General features: G+C 42.1%; 1 protein-coding gene across 1 annotated transcript in view; it reads right to left on the bottom strand.

Annotated features, from left to right (window-relative positions):
* Positions 1-8,611: 8,611 nt before the first annotated feature.
* The window catches only part of DROSHA (drosha ribonuclease III), a 375,790-nt gene continuing 362,770 nt past the window's right edge, over positions 8,612-21,631 (bottom strand). Inside the window, exons 28-32 of the mRNA XM_088468255.1 lie at positions 19,164-19,246; positions 18,039-18,142; positions 10,634-10,726; positions 9,334-9,380; positions 8,612-9,022 (exon numbers count right to left, since the gene is read on the bottom strand). Coding sequence (XP_088324381.1) covers positions 8,904-9,022; positions 9,334-9,380; positions 10,634-10,726; positions 18,039-18,142; positions 19,164-19,246 — 446 coding nt within the window. The 3' untranslated portion in view covers positions 8,612-8,903. The remainder of the gene's footprint in view (positions 9,023-9,333; positions 9,381-10,633; positions 10,727-18,038; positions 18,143-19,163; positions 19,247-21,631) is intronic.

Genomic DNA, 21,631 nt, shown 5'->3' on the forward strand with positions numbered 1-21,631 from the left:
GGCAGCTGTGTTTGCCCTTTCACAAAAAAAAAACAAACCTTTTTTTGTTATAGCTCAGTTATAAAGTTGTTAAAAGTAGACGGAAGATATGCCCCCATGGAAATAGCCACATCCCCTGTGTAGACCACATCCACACAATAGGCATGCCCCCACATCACTAGTCACACTGCCACAGAGGTTATCACATTCCCCTGCAGCAGCACACAATAGGCCCTTCATAAATTTCAGCTCTAGGCCCATGTAGACCTTAATCTGGCACTGCGTGTCCCAGCTGTCGCTCCACTTCCGGGATGCTGTGTCCTCCGGCCACAGCTTCAGACTTCCTCCCCTGTTCCTGAGCAATGCAGATGCCGAACTGCGGCGGCGGCTGCTAGGAGATCCAGATGCCAGGCTGACGCAGTCACTCCAGGGACTACTGACTGACATGCTTCTTCACAGCTGTTAGCCTAATTTTCTTTTATATTCCTGCTGGTTAAGCGCCATCTTGCCGGTTATAGCATGTTCCTGGTCCCTGCTGGTCGGTCTCCTTCCTGTCAGTAGCATTGCTGTTTGAGACTCTACCTCTGCTGTGACTATGCCAAACAACCCGCACCTCGGCCCCATTGGGTCATCAAGGCCGCACCTCAGCATTCGTGCCTCACTTCAGACCTCAAGGCCACATCCCGGCATCAGTGCCGCTCCTCGGCCCTCAAGGCTGCACTCATCACCAAAGCCGCACTTCTGCTTTAAAAGCTGCATCCCGGCCCTCAAAGCCGAATCTCACATAAAAGTCGCACTTTGGCATGGAAATCCGCATCTCTGCCTTCAAGGTGCATCTAGTCACCTGTACCATCACCAGCCGCATAACATCTTGTGATCACCAGGATTGCTGTGTAAGCCCCTACTGTCCCTTAAACAGAGTAGGCAGCCACCTAAGTACCAGTGAGCATGTCCAGCTCTGAGAACAGTGGGTGGCTGTTATTGGCAGAAAACCTCGCCAGTGTGACTTTAGGGGTCTTACATTGTGGGTCCTTGGCCATCGTCACAATGGTGCTAGGGGTCACACATGCACAGTAACATATCCTGGTGGTCATATTGGTAAAGGTGGCTGGCGAATTTAGTGCAGGATAGGAAATAGTGGTGGAGCGCGCTCTACTCTAACAACCCCCTTCACTACAGACTGTCTCTGGTTACATAAAATACATTTTACCTTATTGAGTAGATTTAGGTAAATATCCTGTAACTAAAACCAGGGGTTATGCATCAAAGAAATTAGCAAAGAAAAATATCAACATGTCCAGTACTTTTCATTCCACATTTCACTATGAACATAGGGCCTGATTCAGAGCCGTTCGCTATTTGCAGTCGTTCGTTCCAAAACAAGGGGTGGCTATTCAAATGATCCGTTCGCAAATTGCAGTCTGTTCCCACCTCTAAGTCTGAACGAGCGCGCAAAACATACGCTCGTTTATTTGATAAAAACGCCCCCTGGCCGCTCGCACCATACGTCATGTCCGCTATTTATTAGATTAATCGAGTACATCGTACAGCGTATGAACTGCTCGCTATTCTTGTGGTTGGTTTTTTCAACCGCTATTTTGCGAGCAGTTCTGAGTTAAAAAAAAAACAAGTGACGTGGTCAATGACGCTGCTGTATTAAATATGCACTCCCTTAAAACGCCCATTTTGACCTTTAAGCACGCCTGCGTTCGAATTCCACTCCCCCGTTTTCAAGCACCTTCCCCTGTTACCACCCACATACGCCTCATTCTGTCACTCAAAATAGCAGGCACTCGCTATATAGCGTACAAAGATTTTCGGCCGCACTGACTGGTTCGCGCATGCGTACTAAAATCCGTACGCATGCGCAGATGTGCGAACTTGGCTCGGAACGAGCGTACTGCCGCTAGCGAGCGGCTCTGAATGAGGGCCATAGTTACTAAATGTGACATTAGTCCCTTTGTAAACATTTTGGCTGGATTACTTTTTCACTTGCTATAAAGTTAACACTAATAGCTCCAATCTCCACTAGCTCATGGATGAAGTGCTGTCTAATAGCAATGTGTTTGGTGCTGTAGGATAGGTCAATTGCACCTTTGTTGTCACATTCCACATTAATAGTATCATCCTGATCTAACAGAATCAATTCACACAAAGTCTCTTTCAGGAATAGTACTTCCTTAGATACTTCTGTAAATGACATGTATTCTACCTCTGTTGTAGATAGGGCTGCAGTAGTTTGCTTTCTACTTGTCCAAATAGATATCCTGTTTAAGAATGATGGTCATCCTCATCTGATTCCCAGTTGGCATCACATGTAGATTTCAATTTGGAATTTCCACATTTGGAAAGTTCTAGCTTTAGGGAAGATGAACCTTTTAACTATTTGAAGATTATTTTAGCTGCAGTCCAATGTTCACAGCATGTATGATGTCTGGACGAGTTGCTACACTGGCATACACTAAACTTCCAATAGCGCTTTCATAAGGTACATTTTTATTATTATATCTAATGTCCTCTAACGCTGCTTCACTTGTGGGTGACATGATTTTAATTAGTTTAGTGTTTTTTATCAATGGGAGTACACATTGGTTTTGCATCTGACATTCTATACTTCTCAAGTATTGCTTCAATGTATGTCTGATGATCAATAGTGATTGTTTCTGTCTCTAACCTTTGTGAAATCCTTAGGAACTGCACATATTCTGTTAGAACAGAAATTTAAGCTGAAAGACATAGGCCTAACAGCTGCTTGACACTTATTATGTGCTGATCTTGGCCTGTTAGTAACATATCATTGACATACTTCAATGATGAACAATTTCTGCTCTATGTAATTGTAGTAGAGACAATGATCAGTGTTTAAACATACAAAGTCCATTTCAATTAGTACAGCATCTAGTGTAATGTACCAACAATAACTACTTTTCCTTTAAGTCATACATAACTTTCTTTAGTAAACAGACTACTACCTCTTGAAACATAATTTCACAGTAATGTTAGGAAGGTTCCATGTAAATCTCTAGCAATTCTCCATTTAAAAAAATGGAGTCAGAGTCTACTTGGTATAGCAATAAATCATACACGGCAGATTTGGCAATGACTAAATGTCATGTTTCTCATCACAGGAGCAAAATCCCAGATTTCTGTGAATATCCCTTTGCGACAAGGTTTTATAATGGGCAGTCGTTCTGTCTGAATTCAGCTTTTACACAAGATCCATTTATTCTTGACTGTTTTGCAGTGACTTGGACTGTTGACTATAGTACATGTACCATTGTCATTCAGAGATGCCATCTCTTTTTCTATTCTTCCCAGTCATTGCTTGACTTTGTTTCCTGGATATTTTGAGCGTCACAGAATGTCATATTTGCAAACTCTTTAGAATATCTTCTACTTTGCTGCTGAGTGTGGATATCTGTATTAGCTTCTAACACAGGCACACTTTCTGCTGCTGGCATATCGAATGTAACAAATTTGTTCTGTAATTCTTGTTTCAGCTTTATTTTAGTTGGTACTGTTTCTTGGAATACAACATCTCTTGATTTTATGAGCTTTCTGTTTGTGGTGTCCCAAAGTCTGTATCCTCTGCTCTCATAACAAAATCCAAGCTTGATACATTCCACTGATTTGGGATCCAGCTTGTGTCTTTTCTCTTTAGGTATGTGAGCATATGCTTTGCATACGAATACTCTGAGATAATTGATGCATGGCATACGTCCAGACAATGCTTCTAATGGTGTTTTGTCTTGTACTGCAACTGTGGGTTCATGATTCTTTAGGTATACTGTATACCAGGGGTTCCCAACCACGGTCCTCAAGGCACACTAACAGTCCAGGTTTTAAGGATAGCCATAGGTGAGCACAGGTGACTTAATTAGAACCTCACTTATTTTGATTTAACCATCTGTGCTTAAGCATGGATATCACTAAAACCAGGACTGTTAGTGTGCCTTGAGGTCCGAGGTTGGGAATCACTGCTGTTGACACTGCAAAAGCATTTTTTTTATAATGGCATCATGCAGCACATACCTTGCTCTTTACACAATTGTGAAGTTGGCATCCTTACTTACACTGTTAACTTCTGGCATGAATGCAGTTTTTAGTTGATGCTTAAATTCCAACTTCCTTAGAAAGTTATACTCCTATTTTAGTATTCTCCACCATTGTCAGATCTCAAGACTTATCTTCTGGCCAGTTTAAGCTTCTACTGATCTCTTGTAATCTGTGATTTTATTACTTCACTCTTTGCTGTGAAATAAACAAGTGTCCTTATTGTGAAGTCATCGATTAATTAGAACGTATCTGTATGTATTTATCGATTTCACCTTCAATGGCCACAAGTCTGTACAGTATGCACTAATGCTAGGGATGCTTCAGCTCTGGATGCTGATTTTGGAAAAGGGACAATAGGCTTAGGTATCCATAACACCAGAGCTTCCTAACTCTGCCATTACAGTCCATGTTTTTAAGGCTATCCATGCTTGAGTCTAGATGGTTAAATCAAATTGACTGAGGTACTAATTAAGTCACATGTGCTCAAGAATGGATAGCCTTAAAACCTGGTGGACTGTACTGGCAGAGTTTGGGAACCTCTGCATTACACAACTCTTGCATGTTGGTCTGCCTGTGTCACTCACGGTTATTTTTGTCAATATTCCGTCAAGGAGTTTCTGGATGTTATAAAAACTCTAGGTAGCCTAGCTGCCTGTGTCAAAGTTCCATAGATTGTTTTGAATCAGTGTTCTTCATCTCACAACAATCTTCTGTGTTTAGGACATACAGTTGCTGGCATTTCGTTGATGTCACTATTACAGTGCCTCTTCTATTTTGCACAACACATTTGCCCTGTACAAACTAGATAGACCATGAATCCTTTCTGCTCTACGACCCTAACAGCAAGCTTTGTCCCCATATCCGGTACAAATAACACATCTCAAATATCTGTCTCAATGGTCTCACCTCTTAGGTGAACAGTGATTGTCCTGACTTTTGTGGCTTTAAAGACTTTGTCTTCAATTCTTCTGATCTTTATAGGATCAAACATGGTTAGTGATGTAAACCACTCTTGGTTACAACTGAAGTGCCTTATACCAACATTCTCTTTTGCGACTATCTGTGGCACTTACGGCTGACTTGTTTTTCTTGTCACCCTTCTTTTTCTGTGCGGCATTCACATCTTTCAGTTTGCATTCTGAGGCCTCGTGTCCAACTTGTGACATATGAAACATCTGTACTTGGGCCTTTTGAGCTTGGTATTTCTTGTGCAGTATTTTAAGCACCTCTAAGCACTTGCTTCAACTGGTATTCGTTCTGGGATCGGCAACAGTTTAGTCTTCACAATATTTGTTGATATCTTACCCATGCTGGATTCGAAAGCTACAACTATTTAATTCAGACATTAGAATCTGTAGCATCACCTTTGCAACTTCCTCATCATCGACTCAGACTCCTATAGATGTTAGCTGCTGAGATATAGACATAATTTTATCAATATAATCATACATGTCTTTGCATTCACTTAATTTGGTACTGTACAGTGTACGCCTCAAATATATTTATTCTCCTCATGAGACCTTTGTCTTCATATGCTATCTGCAGGGCTATCCACGTCATATGCTGACATTTTCATGTGAATTATGGAGTTGCTCCACATTTAAACCAATGGTGCCCATGGCTCGATCTACTTCAGCAGGATTAGGTTTATCACCTGGAATACGTGTAGCCTTCCACAGCTTCTCACATTTCAGCTGCATATGCAGAGTGAACTTCCCTGTGGTGTAGTTCTCTAAGCCGCTCAGTTTCATGAATTTCATGCTGGCTGCGGCACACTGCATGCTAATCTAAACGCAGGACTCAATGTGTGCTTGATATGCAAGATACTTTTGCACCTGTGGTGCCTGCACCCATAACCTGTTGATATGTCCTATTAGTGTAGTACCTGTGAAGTTAACAATAGGCACCAGTGGAATTGTGAAATGGAATTTAGGCTAGACAGTTTGCCCTTAAACCAGGCTTGTAAGTTTATTAACTCGAGCATAAAATACCAGACTTTTCAGGCGCTAGTAATGGGCACCTTTTAATATGGAAAATGTTTTTATATCTCAATCAATTGCAGCAGCCTGCTGTGAGTCCGTGGACACTCACTAAACAAACTTCCAATATTGGAAGTGAACAATCAAATATCAATGTGAGGCACTGCGCTTGTTAAAAAAATAAAATAAAAAAATAGTACTGGCATGGCAGAAATTAATCAAGACATATGTGAATATATTGACATTTATATACGGACAAATGATCACACAATACAAAACATAAATATGTATTTAAAAGATATGTTTATCAATTAAAAATGAAAGTAATATCAAACAATAAATGTCCCAAAAAAACGGTTTAAAATATAACAATTGAATGCACTGTTAGATCCGCCTATGTGCATAATTATTACAGCACAAACATAGTACTTACTGAAATCCTAATACTGCACGTTATTTTGAATAATCCAAATAAATTAAAACTGGTGAACCCTATTTACCAGTGTGCAGTCCAGCATAAAATCAGGTAGTGAGGGTCCATATGAAGAGCAGCTCCAAGCAAAGGGCCTGATTCAGAGATGGATGGAATTGCAGAGCTGCACACAAGTGGCTGTGCAATTCCATCTAAAAGGCAAATGCAACAGGAGGTGTCTGTAGGAAACAGACCCCTCCTTGCTGCATCTGCGAGCCCAGAGCTGCGACTGAGGTCAGAGTCTGGGATCACCATTGGTTGCAATGGCTGCCCCTTTGGCCAGGCTGCAGTAGCTCTATGCTTACTGCAGCCAGGCCGGGTCCTGACAGCTTGTGAGGCCATGAAATCTGCGTCCACCAATGCAGCCCCTTGCCCTGTCCCTCCCGGAAAATAGGCACGTCACGCCCCATGTTCCGGGAACTCTGCCCAAAAACATCCCGCTCCGCCTCGCAAGTGCCACAGCCTGCCAATCAGGCTGTGACTGGAAGGCACAGCGAGCAGACTCACAGATGGAGGGTGGCACATGTGCAGTACACGCCCTGCGCGTGTGTAGTCCTCTAACATCTCTGAAACAGGCCCAAAGTCCAGAAGATGGTTGTGCCTCTGAACAAAGCTGAAAATCCCCAGTGTGAGTTCACATCAAAGTCCTGAAGTAGCCGCTGACGTCAGTGCAGGTGGCAATATGAGGGTGGCTGGGTTGACCATTCTAGTTAGGAAGACAGCTCCCCTGATGGCCTGAATCGGGTCGCTGACACCCAGACTATCCACCAGACTCAGACCTTAAAGATTGTATAAGCTGAGCCCCCTGTGGCTCCACTCCCCCAAACCTGTCCATAGGTTATCAGTATTCCATCTGGGATTGGGCCAATACCAGTCTACTGGGCTGGCTCATGGTGACTTTGGGATTCCAGTTTCAGGGCATCTGGTCCAAGGAGGAATTCGCCCTTTTAATCAATGTGCTGGAACTAAGGGCAGTTTGGAATGTTCTATCAAAAGCTTAGTGTCCTGCAGGGCAGGCCTCTTCAGGTCCAGTTGGACAATGTCACGGCTGTGGCATATATCATATGGCAGAGTGGGAGCAGGAATCCTCAAGCTACGACAGAGACCACTCACATCATTCGGTTGGCGAAGAAGTTTGTTCGGGCCATCTCAGCCATCTTCAATCTGGCGGTGGACAATTGCAAAGCCAACTTCCTTAGTCGGCAAAAGGTTCACATGGGAGAGTGGTCCTAACATCAGGACATTTGAACTGATTGTGGAGTGCTGGGGTCTTCTGGACATCAACCTCATAGCGTACCAACTGAACAAAAAGCTTCTGTCTTATGGTGCGTGGGATTCCAGGCACTCTCAGGCTGTCTGGGTGGATGATGACCACGCGGTGATCTTTCCATCTAGGTTATCAGTTCCCACCTTTCTACGCGGTGCCACGTGATCCGCCGCATCAAACGGAAGGTCACGCTCTCATTGCACCAGACTAGCCCCGGAAAGCCTGGTATGCCTTCTAACTCTGTTGGTCGAACCACTGTGGAGATTACCACTGTGGGAGGATCTACTCACTCAAGGACTGTTCCTGCACCCCAATTTGCCTTGGTTGACTTTGTCAGTTTGGCACTTGAAGCTAGTATTTTGAGGTCAATAGGGTTTTCCGCAACTGTCATCAGGACTGTGCTTCAGGCATATAAGTCATTCACTGCAGCCATTTACCACCGGTGTGGAAAACCAACATTGGAAAACCATTTAGTACCTACTTCTCAGTCTTCCCTCTAAACCCAGAGTCACAGTGTCCCCCCCATATGGACTCGAAGGAATTTATTTTTATGGTGAGTACAAAATAAATAGCTATTTTTGCATTGCTAAATTGTAAACCCATTATTTGAGTTTCCAGTTAGAAGTCAGGACATACTGAGACAGCTGCCATTGTTTTTGAATAGCCCATGTGGGTGTGCCAGGTTTACAAACATGTACTTGTGATGTGTGAATCTTTATATTATTAATAAAGGGATGTATTGTCAGACATTATGTAAATCAAAGTTATTTCAGAATAGGTTTCTTTGTCTTATATAAATCTTAAAACAAAAAAAGGAAAATAAGTAAATCACCTTTTCCACTCATAAAGGAGGTGACAATTTTCAATTTATTTAATTCATACAGTTCTTTATAAAAAAAAAAATAGAATTAAAAGGCATTCTGGGAAATTATATAAAAAAAAAGATCTTAAAATTCTCTAAAACTTTAACATATAAAAAAGAACCAATAAATGGTAAAAATAAAGAAAAAAGAATTCCAGTCCATGATTTTCTCTACCATATAACTGGACACAGCATGTGTTGTCTGTAAACACGAGCAAACAGGCAAGATGATTCTGTATGGCAGCTGCCCCCAGTGAGTTTGAATGGATACTGTAAGAATGGCAAGCTTTATTTTCTCACGTCTTCTGTGTTCTCTTGTTGCTCCTTCTCCAACCTCATTTCTTTCAATTCCTGTCTGTACTTCCGTTCGATAAAACGCTTCTGATGAGCCATCTGGGGGAAGTTATCTGGGGAAAGTAGAAGAATGACATCACCTATGGTATACTCACAGATAGATCCTGTGAAATACAAATCTGTCAGTAATAGTAAATGCACCTGTCACAAGAAAAACTATTTTGTCTGTGGTGAGCAGATATAAGTGATAAATGCTCTAAAATTGCACTTGTAAATGTGCTTTGCATTTGGTCATGCTAAACAAACATCCTGTCAAAGTCAATATATATTCAGAAATGACACAGCTTAAAGCATGTTATAAATTTGAGCTACAGTACAAGGTTCTAACTGCAGAAAGGAAATAGAGAAACAAAAATAACCTTACATTTTTCCAAGGCATCCATAGCAGCTCCCATCTCAGCCTGCTGAATACTGCAAGTATAGAAACCAAAACTCCAATTAACCTAATTATCACCATAAGCTTTAACTGAGCTTTTAAGTAGCATTAAGTAAGACAACGAAGAAAAAAATACATATTATTATAATATAATATAAAATACATAATCCTACATATTGTAGGATTTAAAAAAAATAAATTAAAATGATCGTTCTGCAATTATTTTACTACTATTAGTCACATTTCTTTCATGTACAATTTCTAAACGTTGGCAGCAACAACATATATTTTGGGGTACACAAGTGACTTTCAGTCTCTTTGATTAAATCTCATGAAATTAATCCCATCCAAAAATACAATGCAACATTATGTGACTTTATAGGATTAAGATCATGACATTAATCATTCAAAGAGAGGAGAAAAAAATATTCTTATGTTCTCTATTTTAATGAGCATTTCCTGGACAGAATCACATAATACCTGCTGCAAAAGCGATTAATCGGTCATCCCTTTAACACTATGGAGTAGACTAATTGCTTGAAGTCTAGGCAAGGTGATTAAATTGCAGCACTGCGCGATTGAAATAATCATTCATCATTGTACAAAGTGATTGGACATTGCTGGTCTAGCAGAGCATAGGGGAAACAATGAGTTACAAAATGGATCTTAGTTATTGTTATCTCCATGAATTGAAATTGACAGTATCCCAAAGAAATACTTCTGCAAAAAGCATAACTGTGTGTTAAGCATCATGTATTTTTTTTGTTCACAAAGGTGCTGCACACATTACCTGCACATCACTCCACTTTTGATTAATGACAAAGAGTTACTAAAGAAAAATGTGCAGAACCTTTACTAATAACATTCCTTCTGGATGGTTACAACATATCTCTAACAGAATTCAGACACAGATGGGTAACAATTGGAGCTGTCAGAGAGCACAAGGAAAGGGGATGCAACATGGATTTTCTGTCAACCTTTCCTTCATAGATGTCATGTTGTTTAAGAAATGTATATGGCTTTGTTCACATGTATGTAATGAACTGACAATACGTGTATGATTTTGCTAATTACAGCTGACATTACAAGCAAAGGCTATGTTAGAGTGTTCATCAGTAACTAACCAAGCATAACAACTCAGAATCGTTTTTTACCTCTAAGTCAAGACAGATTAAAACTAGAGAGTGAAAAATAAGGTATTCATTTGTAATGCATATTGCCAGAACCACTAGATTAATAGATAATGCACAAAAGGTTTTAGTCAAACAAAGAATAAGCATTATGATACCTTGGTCCTTTACCACAGCCAATGCGTTCGCCTTTGAAATACACAGCCACAGTATATGTTCTAGCATGTGAAGGTCCTACTGTTTGAAGAGTCCTAGAGCAAAATAAATAATTCAAAATTATTCCCTTCTACATGTATATAAAAGTGATGTAGTTTGACATAATTCCTGAACTTATTTTATTTTATTCCCTTTGCACCTGTACAGTGCAATTAGCAGGATAAAAATGTATAACAATAATCTTGTTGCAGGAATTTATGTAATTTAAATTTCCTTCAATTCAGTAGAAGGTAATAATCGCATACCTATGATTCTCTTATTCACATATGAACATGAATTTATGTTACAATGGGTAGATGGTGCAAATTCTTGGCAGAGGATGGGCCGAGGCGAATTCACCGGGAAGATTCCCAGTGAACAGATGAACCTTTGGAGCTGCCTGCCTGCAGTGTGACTAGTCTTTTTATTTCTTTGGCACCTCTGGCTATTGGACTAAGTGATTGCACCCAGCGAGCAAATCACTCGGGGGCCCAGCATTTCCCATAAACCTGGATAGCAACTCTCATCCTCTTACTAGTCACCGCTGATGCACCTGTCCACTTTGCTCCATGGTCGCCTTGCCGCACCTGGTGGACGGCATCAACCTAGAGCTGAAGCGTGCCAGCCAAATGTCTTACCTGCACCCCTGTTAACCTGCCGGACGATGATGCTGCCTCTACCAATGCCTCATCTGCCCGGCGGTCGTGTGGTCATGTTGAGTGGAAGAAACTTTGTCATGTCCACCTCTGCCGACCGACACCTGCAGCCTTCTGCTGCTGTGTAGGCTGTGGCTGCCGCAGAGACTCGGCGGTGATTATCTGTGGGGGATCCTGACAGCCGCTGGTCTCTGCCTCCCCCTACCTGTGCTGTAGAACATGCATGGTCCAGCGGCTCCATCTGTTCCCTGTCTGCTGCTGATCCCGTCTGCCTTCAGTCAACACTGCCTATTGCAGCCGCTGCCCCAGACTCTGTACGGCACGGTTCTCCCCTTTGACATCCCTGGCCTCTGGACCCTGCATTGGCTCCCCCTCTGGCCGCTTCCATCTGCTGCTGCAGGATGTTTCTGGCTTTGGCTCCTGCAGTGCCCTTATCTCTGAGATACCTGGGATGCTGTCCTTGCCTGGTGCTGTGATCCTACACCCCCTGTAAGGTATTTAACCCCCCTCCCCTCTGAGTGCATCTCCTATTGTGGCAACCCATCTCCTCCATCCTGCAACTGTCCCATGCACCCTCAATTTGCCCCCCTGCAAAAGCCACTCTGGCACCTTGAAACTGTCTTACCTACAACTGACACTCCTGCACCTTCCATCCCTGTAACTGCTTACCCCTACAATATGCACCTTTTATCTCTGCACCTTGTACCTTCCACCCCTGCAACCTACAATTGCTCAACTGTGCACCCTCTACCTTCCACCTCTGCACCCTGTAACTGCCCACCCCTGCAATATGCTCCTTCCACCTCTGCACCTCTCACCCTGTAACTACCTCTCCTGGACACCGTAACTGCCACCTCTGCAACTCTCACCACTGCAGAGTGTAACTATTCTCGTGCAACTAAAACCCCTGATCCCAGCAGCTGCATCTACCTGCTCCCTGTAACCTGTGTGTGTGTCCAGTGCTGCTCTGTCACTGTGAGGAACTGCCATTACCCTCTCCCTGCAGCTGCTGTCATCTGAGGTACCCCATGTCTGTCCCCTGGGATACATAGGGTGGGAGCCGACAGAGAGCTCCCAGTGACTTCAGCCCGCACCATGCGCTGTCTTCTCTGCCAGGCCTGCCTCCTGTTCCGAGGCTACTAAAATTCTTCCACCAAGATCTTGTACCCTGCACAGCTGGGCAAGCACTCAGTGCCCGGGGCCAGCAACCAGGCCAGAAACAGGGGAAGGCACCCTGGCACCTCTGCCATGGACAGGAGCAGTAAGTCACTGGGCATTGGGTATGCACGCAGGAGAGGGAGCACTAGAGCTGGAAATCAATATATCAATCTATATATCCACACACACACATATATAGATATATTCTACAGGGGAGTGAGTTCTACATGTATATAGGAGCGCTTACCAGCCTCATGTAACATGTATCCCCTTATAAATCTATCCGGGGTGGCATGTCCAATTAGCCAAGGGTCTTACAGCAGGCTTGTAGCAGTGCCCACAGCTATTCCTTCCTTGCATGTTAAACAGCACTTCTAGTCGCGACATGCCGTGGTGTTACTTGGTAGCGCTGAGCATCTGTTTGTGCATCTATTTACCTTCAAATGCGTCTTATTTGCAAGGCAATGCAAATAAGACACAAGTGCTGCTTCTGCTGATTAAAATGATATGCGGCATGCCTATATTATGTGTGGAACTGCGGCTGTATCTGCATACAAAATTCTATGTTACAGTGTCACAGCTGTACGAGAAGTCGCTCGGCACTACCGAGTCGCACGGCGCTCACACATTATGTTTATCGCGGTTTGTAGCACACGGAGGTAAGATGTATGTGGACACATCTGTACTGTGGAGGGTGCAAACAGAAACCCGCAGTAAGGCTTTTTGCCCTTACCGTGGCCGCTGTGAGCGCAGTAACCCATAGCTCCAGGCACTTAACCCAGAATCTATGGGTTAATGCGTGTTAACTGTAGCTCTAGAGTTTACTTGCTTAATGTACAAATATGCCCTCTTGCATATTTGGCGCTTGTGCGGCAAGTCGCGCCACGCATGGCACGAGCTGCGCACCCGAACGGGTACACGCGCTACATTGGCACCTCTGACTCCATAAGCTTGCATGGTGCGAGCGCAGCGCGCGGCATGGCATACAGTGGTGCACGCAGCTGCGGCTAATCGCATGGCGCGATGCGTGCGCACATTTGCAGCGCGAGCGATAAAGATGCAAGAGGACACATCTGTAAGTACTCTAGAGTGTATAAGTGTTTTCTAGGTAACTCTGTTTTTAAAAATGTTTAAAAGAATAGCCATCTATATTGTATTGGATTTATTCTGTATTCAACTTATATATTAGACTGACATTTAGCCGTCCCTCTTGCTTCTGTGCCATTTGCCCCTGTGGATACCCTGACGTATACTGCATGTATGTATAGTAAAGTTTATAGCAAGTCATCATTGCAATTTACCATCAGGCGAATAGGGGCATATGTATCAAAGCTTGATGTGAGATAAAATTGTGAGATATATCACCAACCAATCAGCTGCTAACTTACATTTTGCAGGCTGTGTTTAAGAAATGATAGTTTGGAGCTGATTAGTTGGTGATCTATATTTCACAATTTTATCGCACATCAAGCTTTGATACATATGCCCCTTGAGTTTGTTGTTTTTTTTTTTACTCCTTCATTTTTATAGCAGCATATGCTATTGTACTAGTTCAATTTGGCTTTTATTCTATTAAATCACTTTAAGTACTTTATTGCATGATTAAAATATTAAACCAGGTATATGACAAACATTTTAACGCTTGCAAATCTGCAGGGGTTTTATGGTCAGCTGTTATACTTCTCTATTGGCCGATAGGTGAGTTACAAACTGTTCCTTATTTTTTGGGTTGCAATGTGCATTTTGTTGTAATACAATAGCATGGCCCAAATATTCTCATGGATGTGTTTTATAGGCCGTATATTTGGGAGAGTGTATATGGTGCAGGTATGTTTTAACCATAAAGAAAGTGAGGAGAATTACGAAGCAGCGGCTTCTGTAAGCCGCTGCTTCCCGGTGGGCTGCACAAGCATATTTAAAAACGGTACCTGCAGTCAGGCATGCTTTACAATGACTCTGGGTGCCGTTTAAAATATACACATGCAACCCACCGCTGCTTTGTAAATTCTCCCCAATGAGTTTCTCAGAAAATCCACTATTTTCTTGCATATCAATTAAAAGCAATGCCAAATTACTAGGATAACCTGAGCCTTGATCCCTGAGAAGCCACGATGACCTTTACACCAAACATCAGCTTAGTGGACAACATTTTAAAATATCTTTGGAGAGCTATACTTTGGTGCAAATTTGTCATATTGGACTCATTTTAGATATAATGCACATTTTTTTAAGTTTGACATAGTCTTTGATAAATATATACAGCCATGGCCAAAAGTTTTGAGAATGATACAAGTATTGGTTTTCACAAAGTTTGCTGCTTGTATTTTTAGACCTTTTTGTCAGATGTTACTGAAGTAAAATTACAAGCATTTCATAAGTGTCAGATTTTTATTGACAATTACATTAAGTTTATGCAAAGAGTCAATATATGTTGACCCTTCTTTTTCAAGACCTGGCATGCTGTCAATCAACTTCTGGGCTACATACTGACTGATGGCCGCCCATTCTTGCCTAATCAATGCTTGGAGTTTGACAGAATTTGTGGGGTTTTTTTTTGTCCACCCGCCTCTTGAGGATTGACCACACGTTCTCACTGGGATTAAGGTCTGGGGAGTTTCCTGGCCATGGACCCAAAATGTCAATGTTTTGTTCCCCGAGCCACTTAGTTATCACTTTTGCCTCATGGCAAGGTGCTCCATCATGCTGGAAAAGGCATTGTTCGTCAACAAACTGTTCTTGGATGGTTGGGAGAAGTTGCTCTTGGAGGATGTTTTGGTACCATTCTTTGTTCATGGCTGTGTTCTTAGGCAAAATTGTGAGTGAGCCACTCCCTTGGCTGAGAAGCAACCACACATATGAATGGTCTCAGGATGCTTTACTGTTGGCATGACACAGGACTGATGGTAGCGCTCACCTTTCCTTCTCCGGACTAGTGTTTTTTTTCAGATGCCCCAAACAATCTGAAAGGGGATTCATCAGAGAAAATAACTTTACCCCAGTCCTCAGCAGTCCAATCCCTGTACCTTTTGCAGAATATCAGTCTGTCCCTGATGTTTTTCCTGGAGAGAAGTGGCTTCTTTGCTGCCCTTCTTGACACCAGGCCATCCACCAAAGGTCTTCGCCTCACTGAGCGTGAAGATGCACTCACACCTGCCTGCTGCCATTCCTGAGCAAGTTCTGCAATGGTGGTGCCCCGATCCCGCAGCTGAATCAACTTTAGGAGACGGTCCTGGCACTTGCTGGACGTTCTTGGGTGCCCTGAAGCCTTCTTCACAACTATTGAACCAGTTCTTGACGATCCAATAAATGGTTGATTTAGGTGCAATCTTACTAGCAGCAATATCCTTGCCTGTGAAGCCCTTTTATTGCAAAGCAATGATGATTGCGCATGTTTCCTTGCATGTAACCATGGTTAACAGAGGAAGAACAATGATTTCAAGCTCCACCCTCCTTTTAAAGATTCCAGTCTGTTATTCTAAAGGCCCCCATACATCAGGAATTGATTGCAGCAATTCGCAATTTGCAATAGATTGTGTATAAAAATATTTCCCTTTTTCAATCGATTGCAGAATTGCCACAATCGATTGAAAAAGGTAAAGATTTTTATACACAATCAATTGCAGATTGCAGAATTGCCACAATCGATTGAAAAAGGGAAAGATTTTTATACACAATCGATTGCAAATTGCAGAATTGCTGCAATCAATTGCTGCTGTATGGGGGCCTTAACTCAATCAGCATGACAGAGTGATCTCCAGCCTTGTTTAAGTCAACACTCTCACCTGTATTAACGAGATAATCACTGACATGATGTCAGCTGGTCCGTTTGTGGCAGGTCTGAAATGCAGTGGAAATGTTGTTTTTGGGATTAAGGGCCTCATTCAGACCCACTCGCGAGCGGCTGTCCACTCGCAAGAGGGTCGATGGTGCGCATGCGCGAGACGCGACGAGCGAAAGACTTTCCTTCGCTCGTTGTGTCTCATCAAAGGGTGCGTGCTGTCGATGTTGATTGACAGCACGCCCCCTTTGGTGGGCGTGCCGGGGGCGTGCCAGCCAGACGGAGGCGTTCCCAAGGGAACGCCTACCGTCAGAAGCCGGCCCCACTGACATCACTAGTGATGTCAGTGGGAGTGATTTTGGCTCTGATAGAGCCAAAATCACTCCTGGCCTTGCGGTTGAGAAACTCAACCGCAGGCTTCTGGTCGCACTGGCGATGGTCGAGACCATCGCGACCATCATCCTGCACGCTCGTATAGGCTGTGGGTGGTGACCCACAGCTATACGAGCGTCCAGAAGGACGCTCCATATTTATGGAGGTGGGCCCTGATTCAGAGCGAGCCCTCTGGTCAGAGCGTCCGGTTCTGAATCAGGGCCTAAGTTCATTGTCATGGCAAAGAGGGAATTTGCAATTAATCTCATCACTCTTCATGACACTTTGGAGTATATGCAAATTGCCATCATAAAAACTGAAGCAGCAGACTTTGTGAAAACCAATACTTGTGTCATTCTCAAAACTTTTGGCCATGGCTGCATACTATATATATGATAGTGATGTACTAATCCCGCCAACTGTAGTGTTGATTACGCCTACAGTTTATTTGGTACTGCCTGCGTGAGGCAACTGTTTTCCAGGGCCCATTTTAGTTCCCAATCTGCCCCTGAGGATGGGTATGATGCCATTAAGGGGTTTTAGGACAGAAAGATCTACATTTAAGATGAGTAGCATTCCCATGTCTTACCTATGACTTCATTCCTTAATTAAACAAACTATTGTGAAATTAGAGAACATAAACCATGTGTTGGAAACATATCCATACTTATCAACATGTTCAAAACATGAATTCCACAAATGTGAGGTCAATTTAATAATTTTTAAATGGCTGCTTGAGGAACACAATTTTGTGATAGGATCATGACAACGACATCAATCAGATACCACTTGTATATAAGCATATAAAAGATTATCAAGCTGGTCAATAAACACATTCAAAAAGCACCCCAACAATCCCCAGTAGCCTGTCATGGTGGTCTCATCTTCTAGCCATGATAGAGCAATTCAATTAGTGCTCTGTTTGGGCACGATAGTTACGGGCACCCACATTTCTGCTCTCACCATCCTGAGGTGGCGAGCTGAATGGTGCAAAAAGACCGTGGTTTGGGGACCACAATGGGAGTTTGGGAGCCCTAACCAAGATTTTAGCTGCTTTACGGTGCTAAACCCTGTCTATTTGGGTGTGACGTGCAATAAAGCATCACTTTATGAGGGAGATAGGGCGCGATAAAAAAACTGCATTGCCCCCTTTGAACCATTCCTATAAAGATAACAATGTGCAAACATTGACCCCAATTACAGAGGACTGTCTTTACTTTGACAAGAGAGACGAGGCTGAGATCTGTGGACTAAATTCCAAAACAATAATTAAGTATACTTTAAAGCAGTCCTTGCCTTTAATTTGGAAAGACAGGTGGACTGAGTGGCTGCAAAAATTTGCTTTCTCCTAAAAGGGTGGGAGAGCAAAAAAAAACAAAACAAATGCAAAAAAACAGCTCTTACTTGTATAAGGGGATATCTGGCTCTTTTCCTTCAGTTCTTAGAGTCAAACAGCATTGCTGAAGTTGTGATTTAGGATCATTCCAATCTTGATTTAAAATAAACTCCTGTAGACAAAGAAAACAGAAGAATAATGCAGCTCTAAACAGTGTTTGATAGACGCTTAAAAAAAACAATACAAGAGGCAGTAGGAATCACTTGGTCAAATGTATCGGAACAATAATCTTTTGTTATTCAGTACTGCAAAACCGAAGATAGCATCAATCACAGGCAGACTACTAGAACTACCTTTCCAAACAAGTTTTGATTAATCTATTTTGTCAAATTGTTCCTTGCTACCGATGATTGACTATTTCATGTATCTGCTACACAAGTGCCTAACTCACTCTGTGATGCCCCTTGAGCAGACTATCTTTCCTGAAAAGCGATTTCCTGGTTACTTATTGACACCCCAAGGGTATTTGAATAAAGTTATCTTTTTCCTTGCCAATCCATCCTCACAGAACATATCTGCAGAGTTTAAATCAACTTGCAATTTTATGTCCATAGTCTATTTATACCCACTTGTGTTTAACCCTAATGTATTTGCCAAAAACTATATACAGGTTGAGTCTCTCATATCCAAATATTCCGAAATGCGGATTTTTTTTTTAGCATGACTGAGGTAGTGAAACCTTTGCTTATTGAAGGTTCAATGTACACAAACTTTGTTTAAGGCACAACATTATTAAAAATAAAAGTATAAAATTACCTGCAGGCTGTGTGTATAAGGTGTAAATTAAACAAATGATTATAATGTATGTACACAAACTTTGTTTGCGCCACAAAATTATTGAAAATATTGTATAAAATAACCTGCAGGCTGTGTGTATAAGGTGTATATAACACATAAATGCATTATGTGTTTAGATTTAGGTCCCATTCCCAAGATATCTCATTATGGCATGCAAATATTCCAAAATACAGAATATTCCGATATCCAAAATACCCCTGGTCCCAAGCATTTTGGATATGGGAGACAACCTGTATATCACTTTTCTAATCTCTTTTTTACCAATTGTCCCATTTTTTTGTTTAGATAAGCAGTGGGAAGAATAAACAACCGTCATAGCAAGAAATGTCATTTACCTTCAGCCGTGGGAAGAAGCATACATTCATAAACGTGTGAACATATTCCAAGTCCTTATCGATATATAGTGCAGCAATAAAGGCTACAGGTAAAACACAGTAAAACACACAGATTAATGCTGAATATACTTTTTTTTAAGCTGGCTACAAATACCAATGGAGGAAAAAATAAAATAAAAAAGCTAAGAGCAAAAGCTTGGTCACAATTTGTCAGGGTGGAATTAAGTAGTTGGGAAACTATGTGGTTATAGGTGCTCAGACACTAAAAGCGAATGCCAGGCAGTTAAGAGAAGGGAGCATGTCGGTGAATGAAATAACAGAAGCACTTATATTTTTCTGACATAGAAATGCATTGTAATATTAAATATTTATGCTAGAGTTACCAATGCACAACTAGTTCAAAAGGCACGTAACTGTTCATTACACACCACAGTCTAATTCTTTTCATACCATTTGCTTCCACTTCAGATGGTGATAGAATACTCTGCTACATGAACATACATTTATTTTTGTGATAGTAATTGAAAGTCTTAGTTCTGCTCTTTATATTTAGCAGTATACCACTCCAGAGATGTTAACATATGCTCCTTAGTATATAGCAAACTGAAGGAGTCTCCAACATATGTCAACAAACTGTCTCCAAACATAGAGTGGCGTCTGGACCAGAGTGTGAGACAAGCCTCAGGCATTCTTTGAGAATATGACATTAACAAACTTTCAGAAATGTGCCACCTGGTTGCAATATCACAACTAACCCTTAATTTTATCATGAAAACACTATAACAAAAACAGGTCTACAGATGTGTCCTCATAGACCTAGGCACGAGACACCTGGCTCGAGTGAGCTGCAAGGTCCTGTGCAACTTGACATGCGCCAAGTGTCTATTTCACCTGAAAATAAAAATGTGCAATCAGATGTGATAATCTGCTTCACGAGACTGCACAAATTAATTTCATATGCGACACTAGTATATCTGTATGCATCAGAGTCTGTTTACTAAGCACAACAGAACTTGGTGTGAAAAAAAGCCGTGGCCAGAGCATCATAGCATCCGATTGCAACCAAGGGCCTGATTCACTACTGTACACAACTGCAAATGCAATAGCGATTACACACACAGTTCAACTGCAATAATATGCTAATCCGTTGCGATCGCAATGCCCTTGCATCGTAACACAAGGACGCCCACTTTACTTACCACACATGCGTAATGTTTAGCAAGACTGTGAAACCAATGGTACAATCGGTACCATCGCAGCCTCACGCCACTTACACGAGTCCTGACCTTACTCGGAAATTGCTAACAACCACGCATGCTATCAGGCCTCTGGCTGCAAAGGCCATCACAGTGGATAATTTATGCACGCCCCTGCAACGGCGTTTAAACGCACTGGCACGCCTGCGTTCGCCCGACCACCCCCTCGTCACCACCCACAAATGGCACTTCCTGTTAATCACTCTGCGATGGGTCTGCGTAGTCATTATGATCGCAGTCCCGATAGCAATGGCTAGTTCGCGCACTGCGATGTATACGCATGCACAGTAGACAACAATCGGCCGATTGCGTGCGTAATCGCAGTTGCGTACGGTAGTGAATCAGGCCCTAAGGCACATCTTTGGGAAAAAGAGACGCTTGGCACAAGTTGAGTCTCACAGGACCTGGCACGCCGAGAAAGGCTGTTTGGTGCAACTGCACAAATGAATCAGCTGTACAGGTCCTACAGTAAACATCCATAATGTTAAGATATCATCATTCATTTTCTTACAAAGACTGTCCTGGAATTATCTCACAGCATAAACTACTCTGCATAACCACACATTAATAGTATGACACAAGAATGATTGTTTACTACTGCTGCATTACGTAATGCTAGAAGCAGTTCAGCACAATTTTTAGATCATGTCAATTTGAAAGGATTTATATTCAATTTGAAATGTGTACAAGGCACTTCCAGAATTTTAGCATGTTTAATCCTTTGCTGCAAAGTAAGGAAGGAAGTATTAGTATGATCTAATCATAAAACAGCTGCAGCAAAAAAAAAAAGATTCAATAGAACAACATGCTTATGCATTTAATTGCTTACACTTATAAGGAAAAGTAGTACTGCACAAAAAATATTAAACTTGTAACTTTCCTTGCAACTTTCTGACTGAATTGTCTTGTGACCAGTAGGGGAATTCAATATGGAGCGAAAACTCTGTTTTTGCGTTAATATCGCACTTATGACGCCATTATCGCAGGTTTTGCTTTTACACTGTATTCAATTTCAAAGACTTTTCGCAGGTTCAAAACGTCTTTGAAAAAAAAAACGGGGATAACTTTTCACCACTGAATAGGTGGCGAAAAAAAGTGCAGAATTGGGGTTTAGGGGTGCAGGCTTAAAAAAAATAGCCTGCACCCTTCAGAATGACCCCTTCAAACGATCTGTGTAAAAAAAAAAAAAAATCGGGACATCCCAAAAAAAGC

The sequence above is a fragment of the Taudactylus pleione genome, unplaced genomic scaffold (assembly GCF_031769625.1).
Source record: "Taudactylus pleione unplaced genomic scaffold, aTauple2 ptg000083l, whole genome shotgun sequence".
NCBI lineage: Eukaryota > Metazoa > Chordata > Amphibia > Anura > Myobatrachidae > Taudactylus > Taudactylus pleione.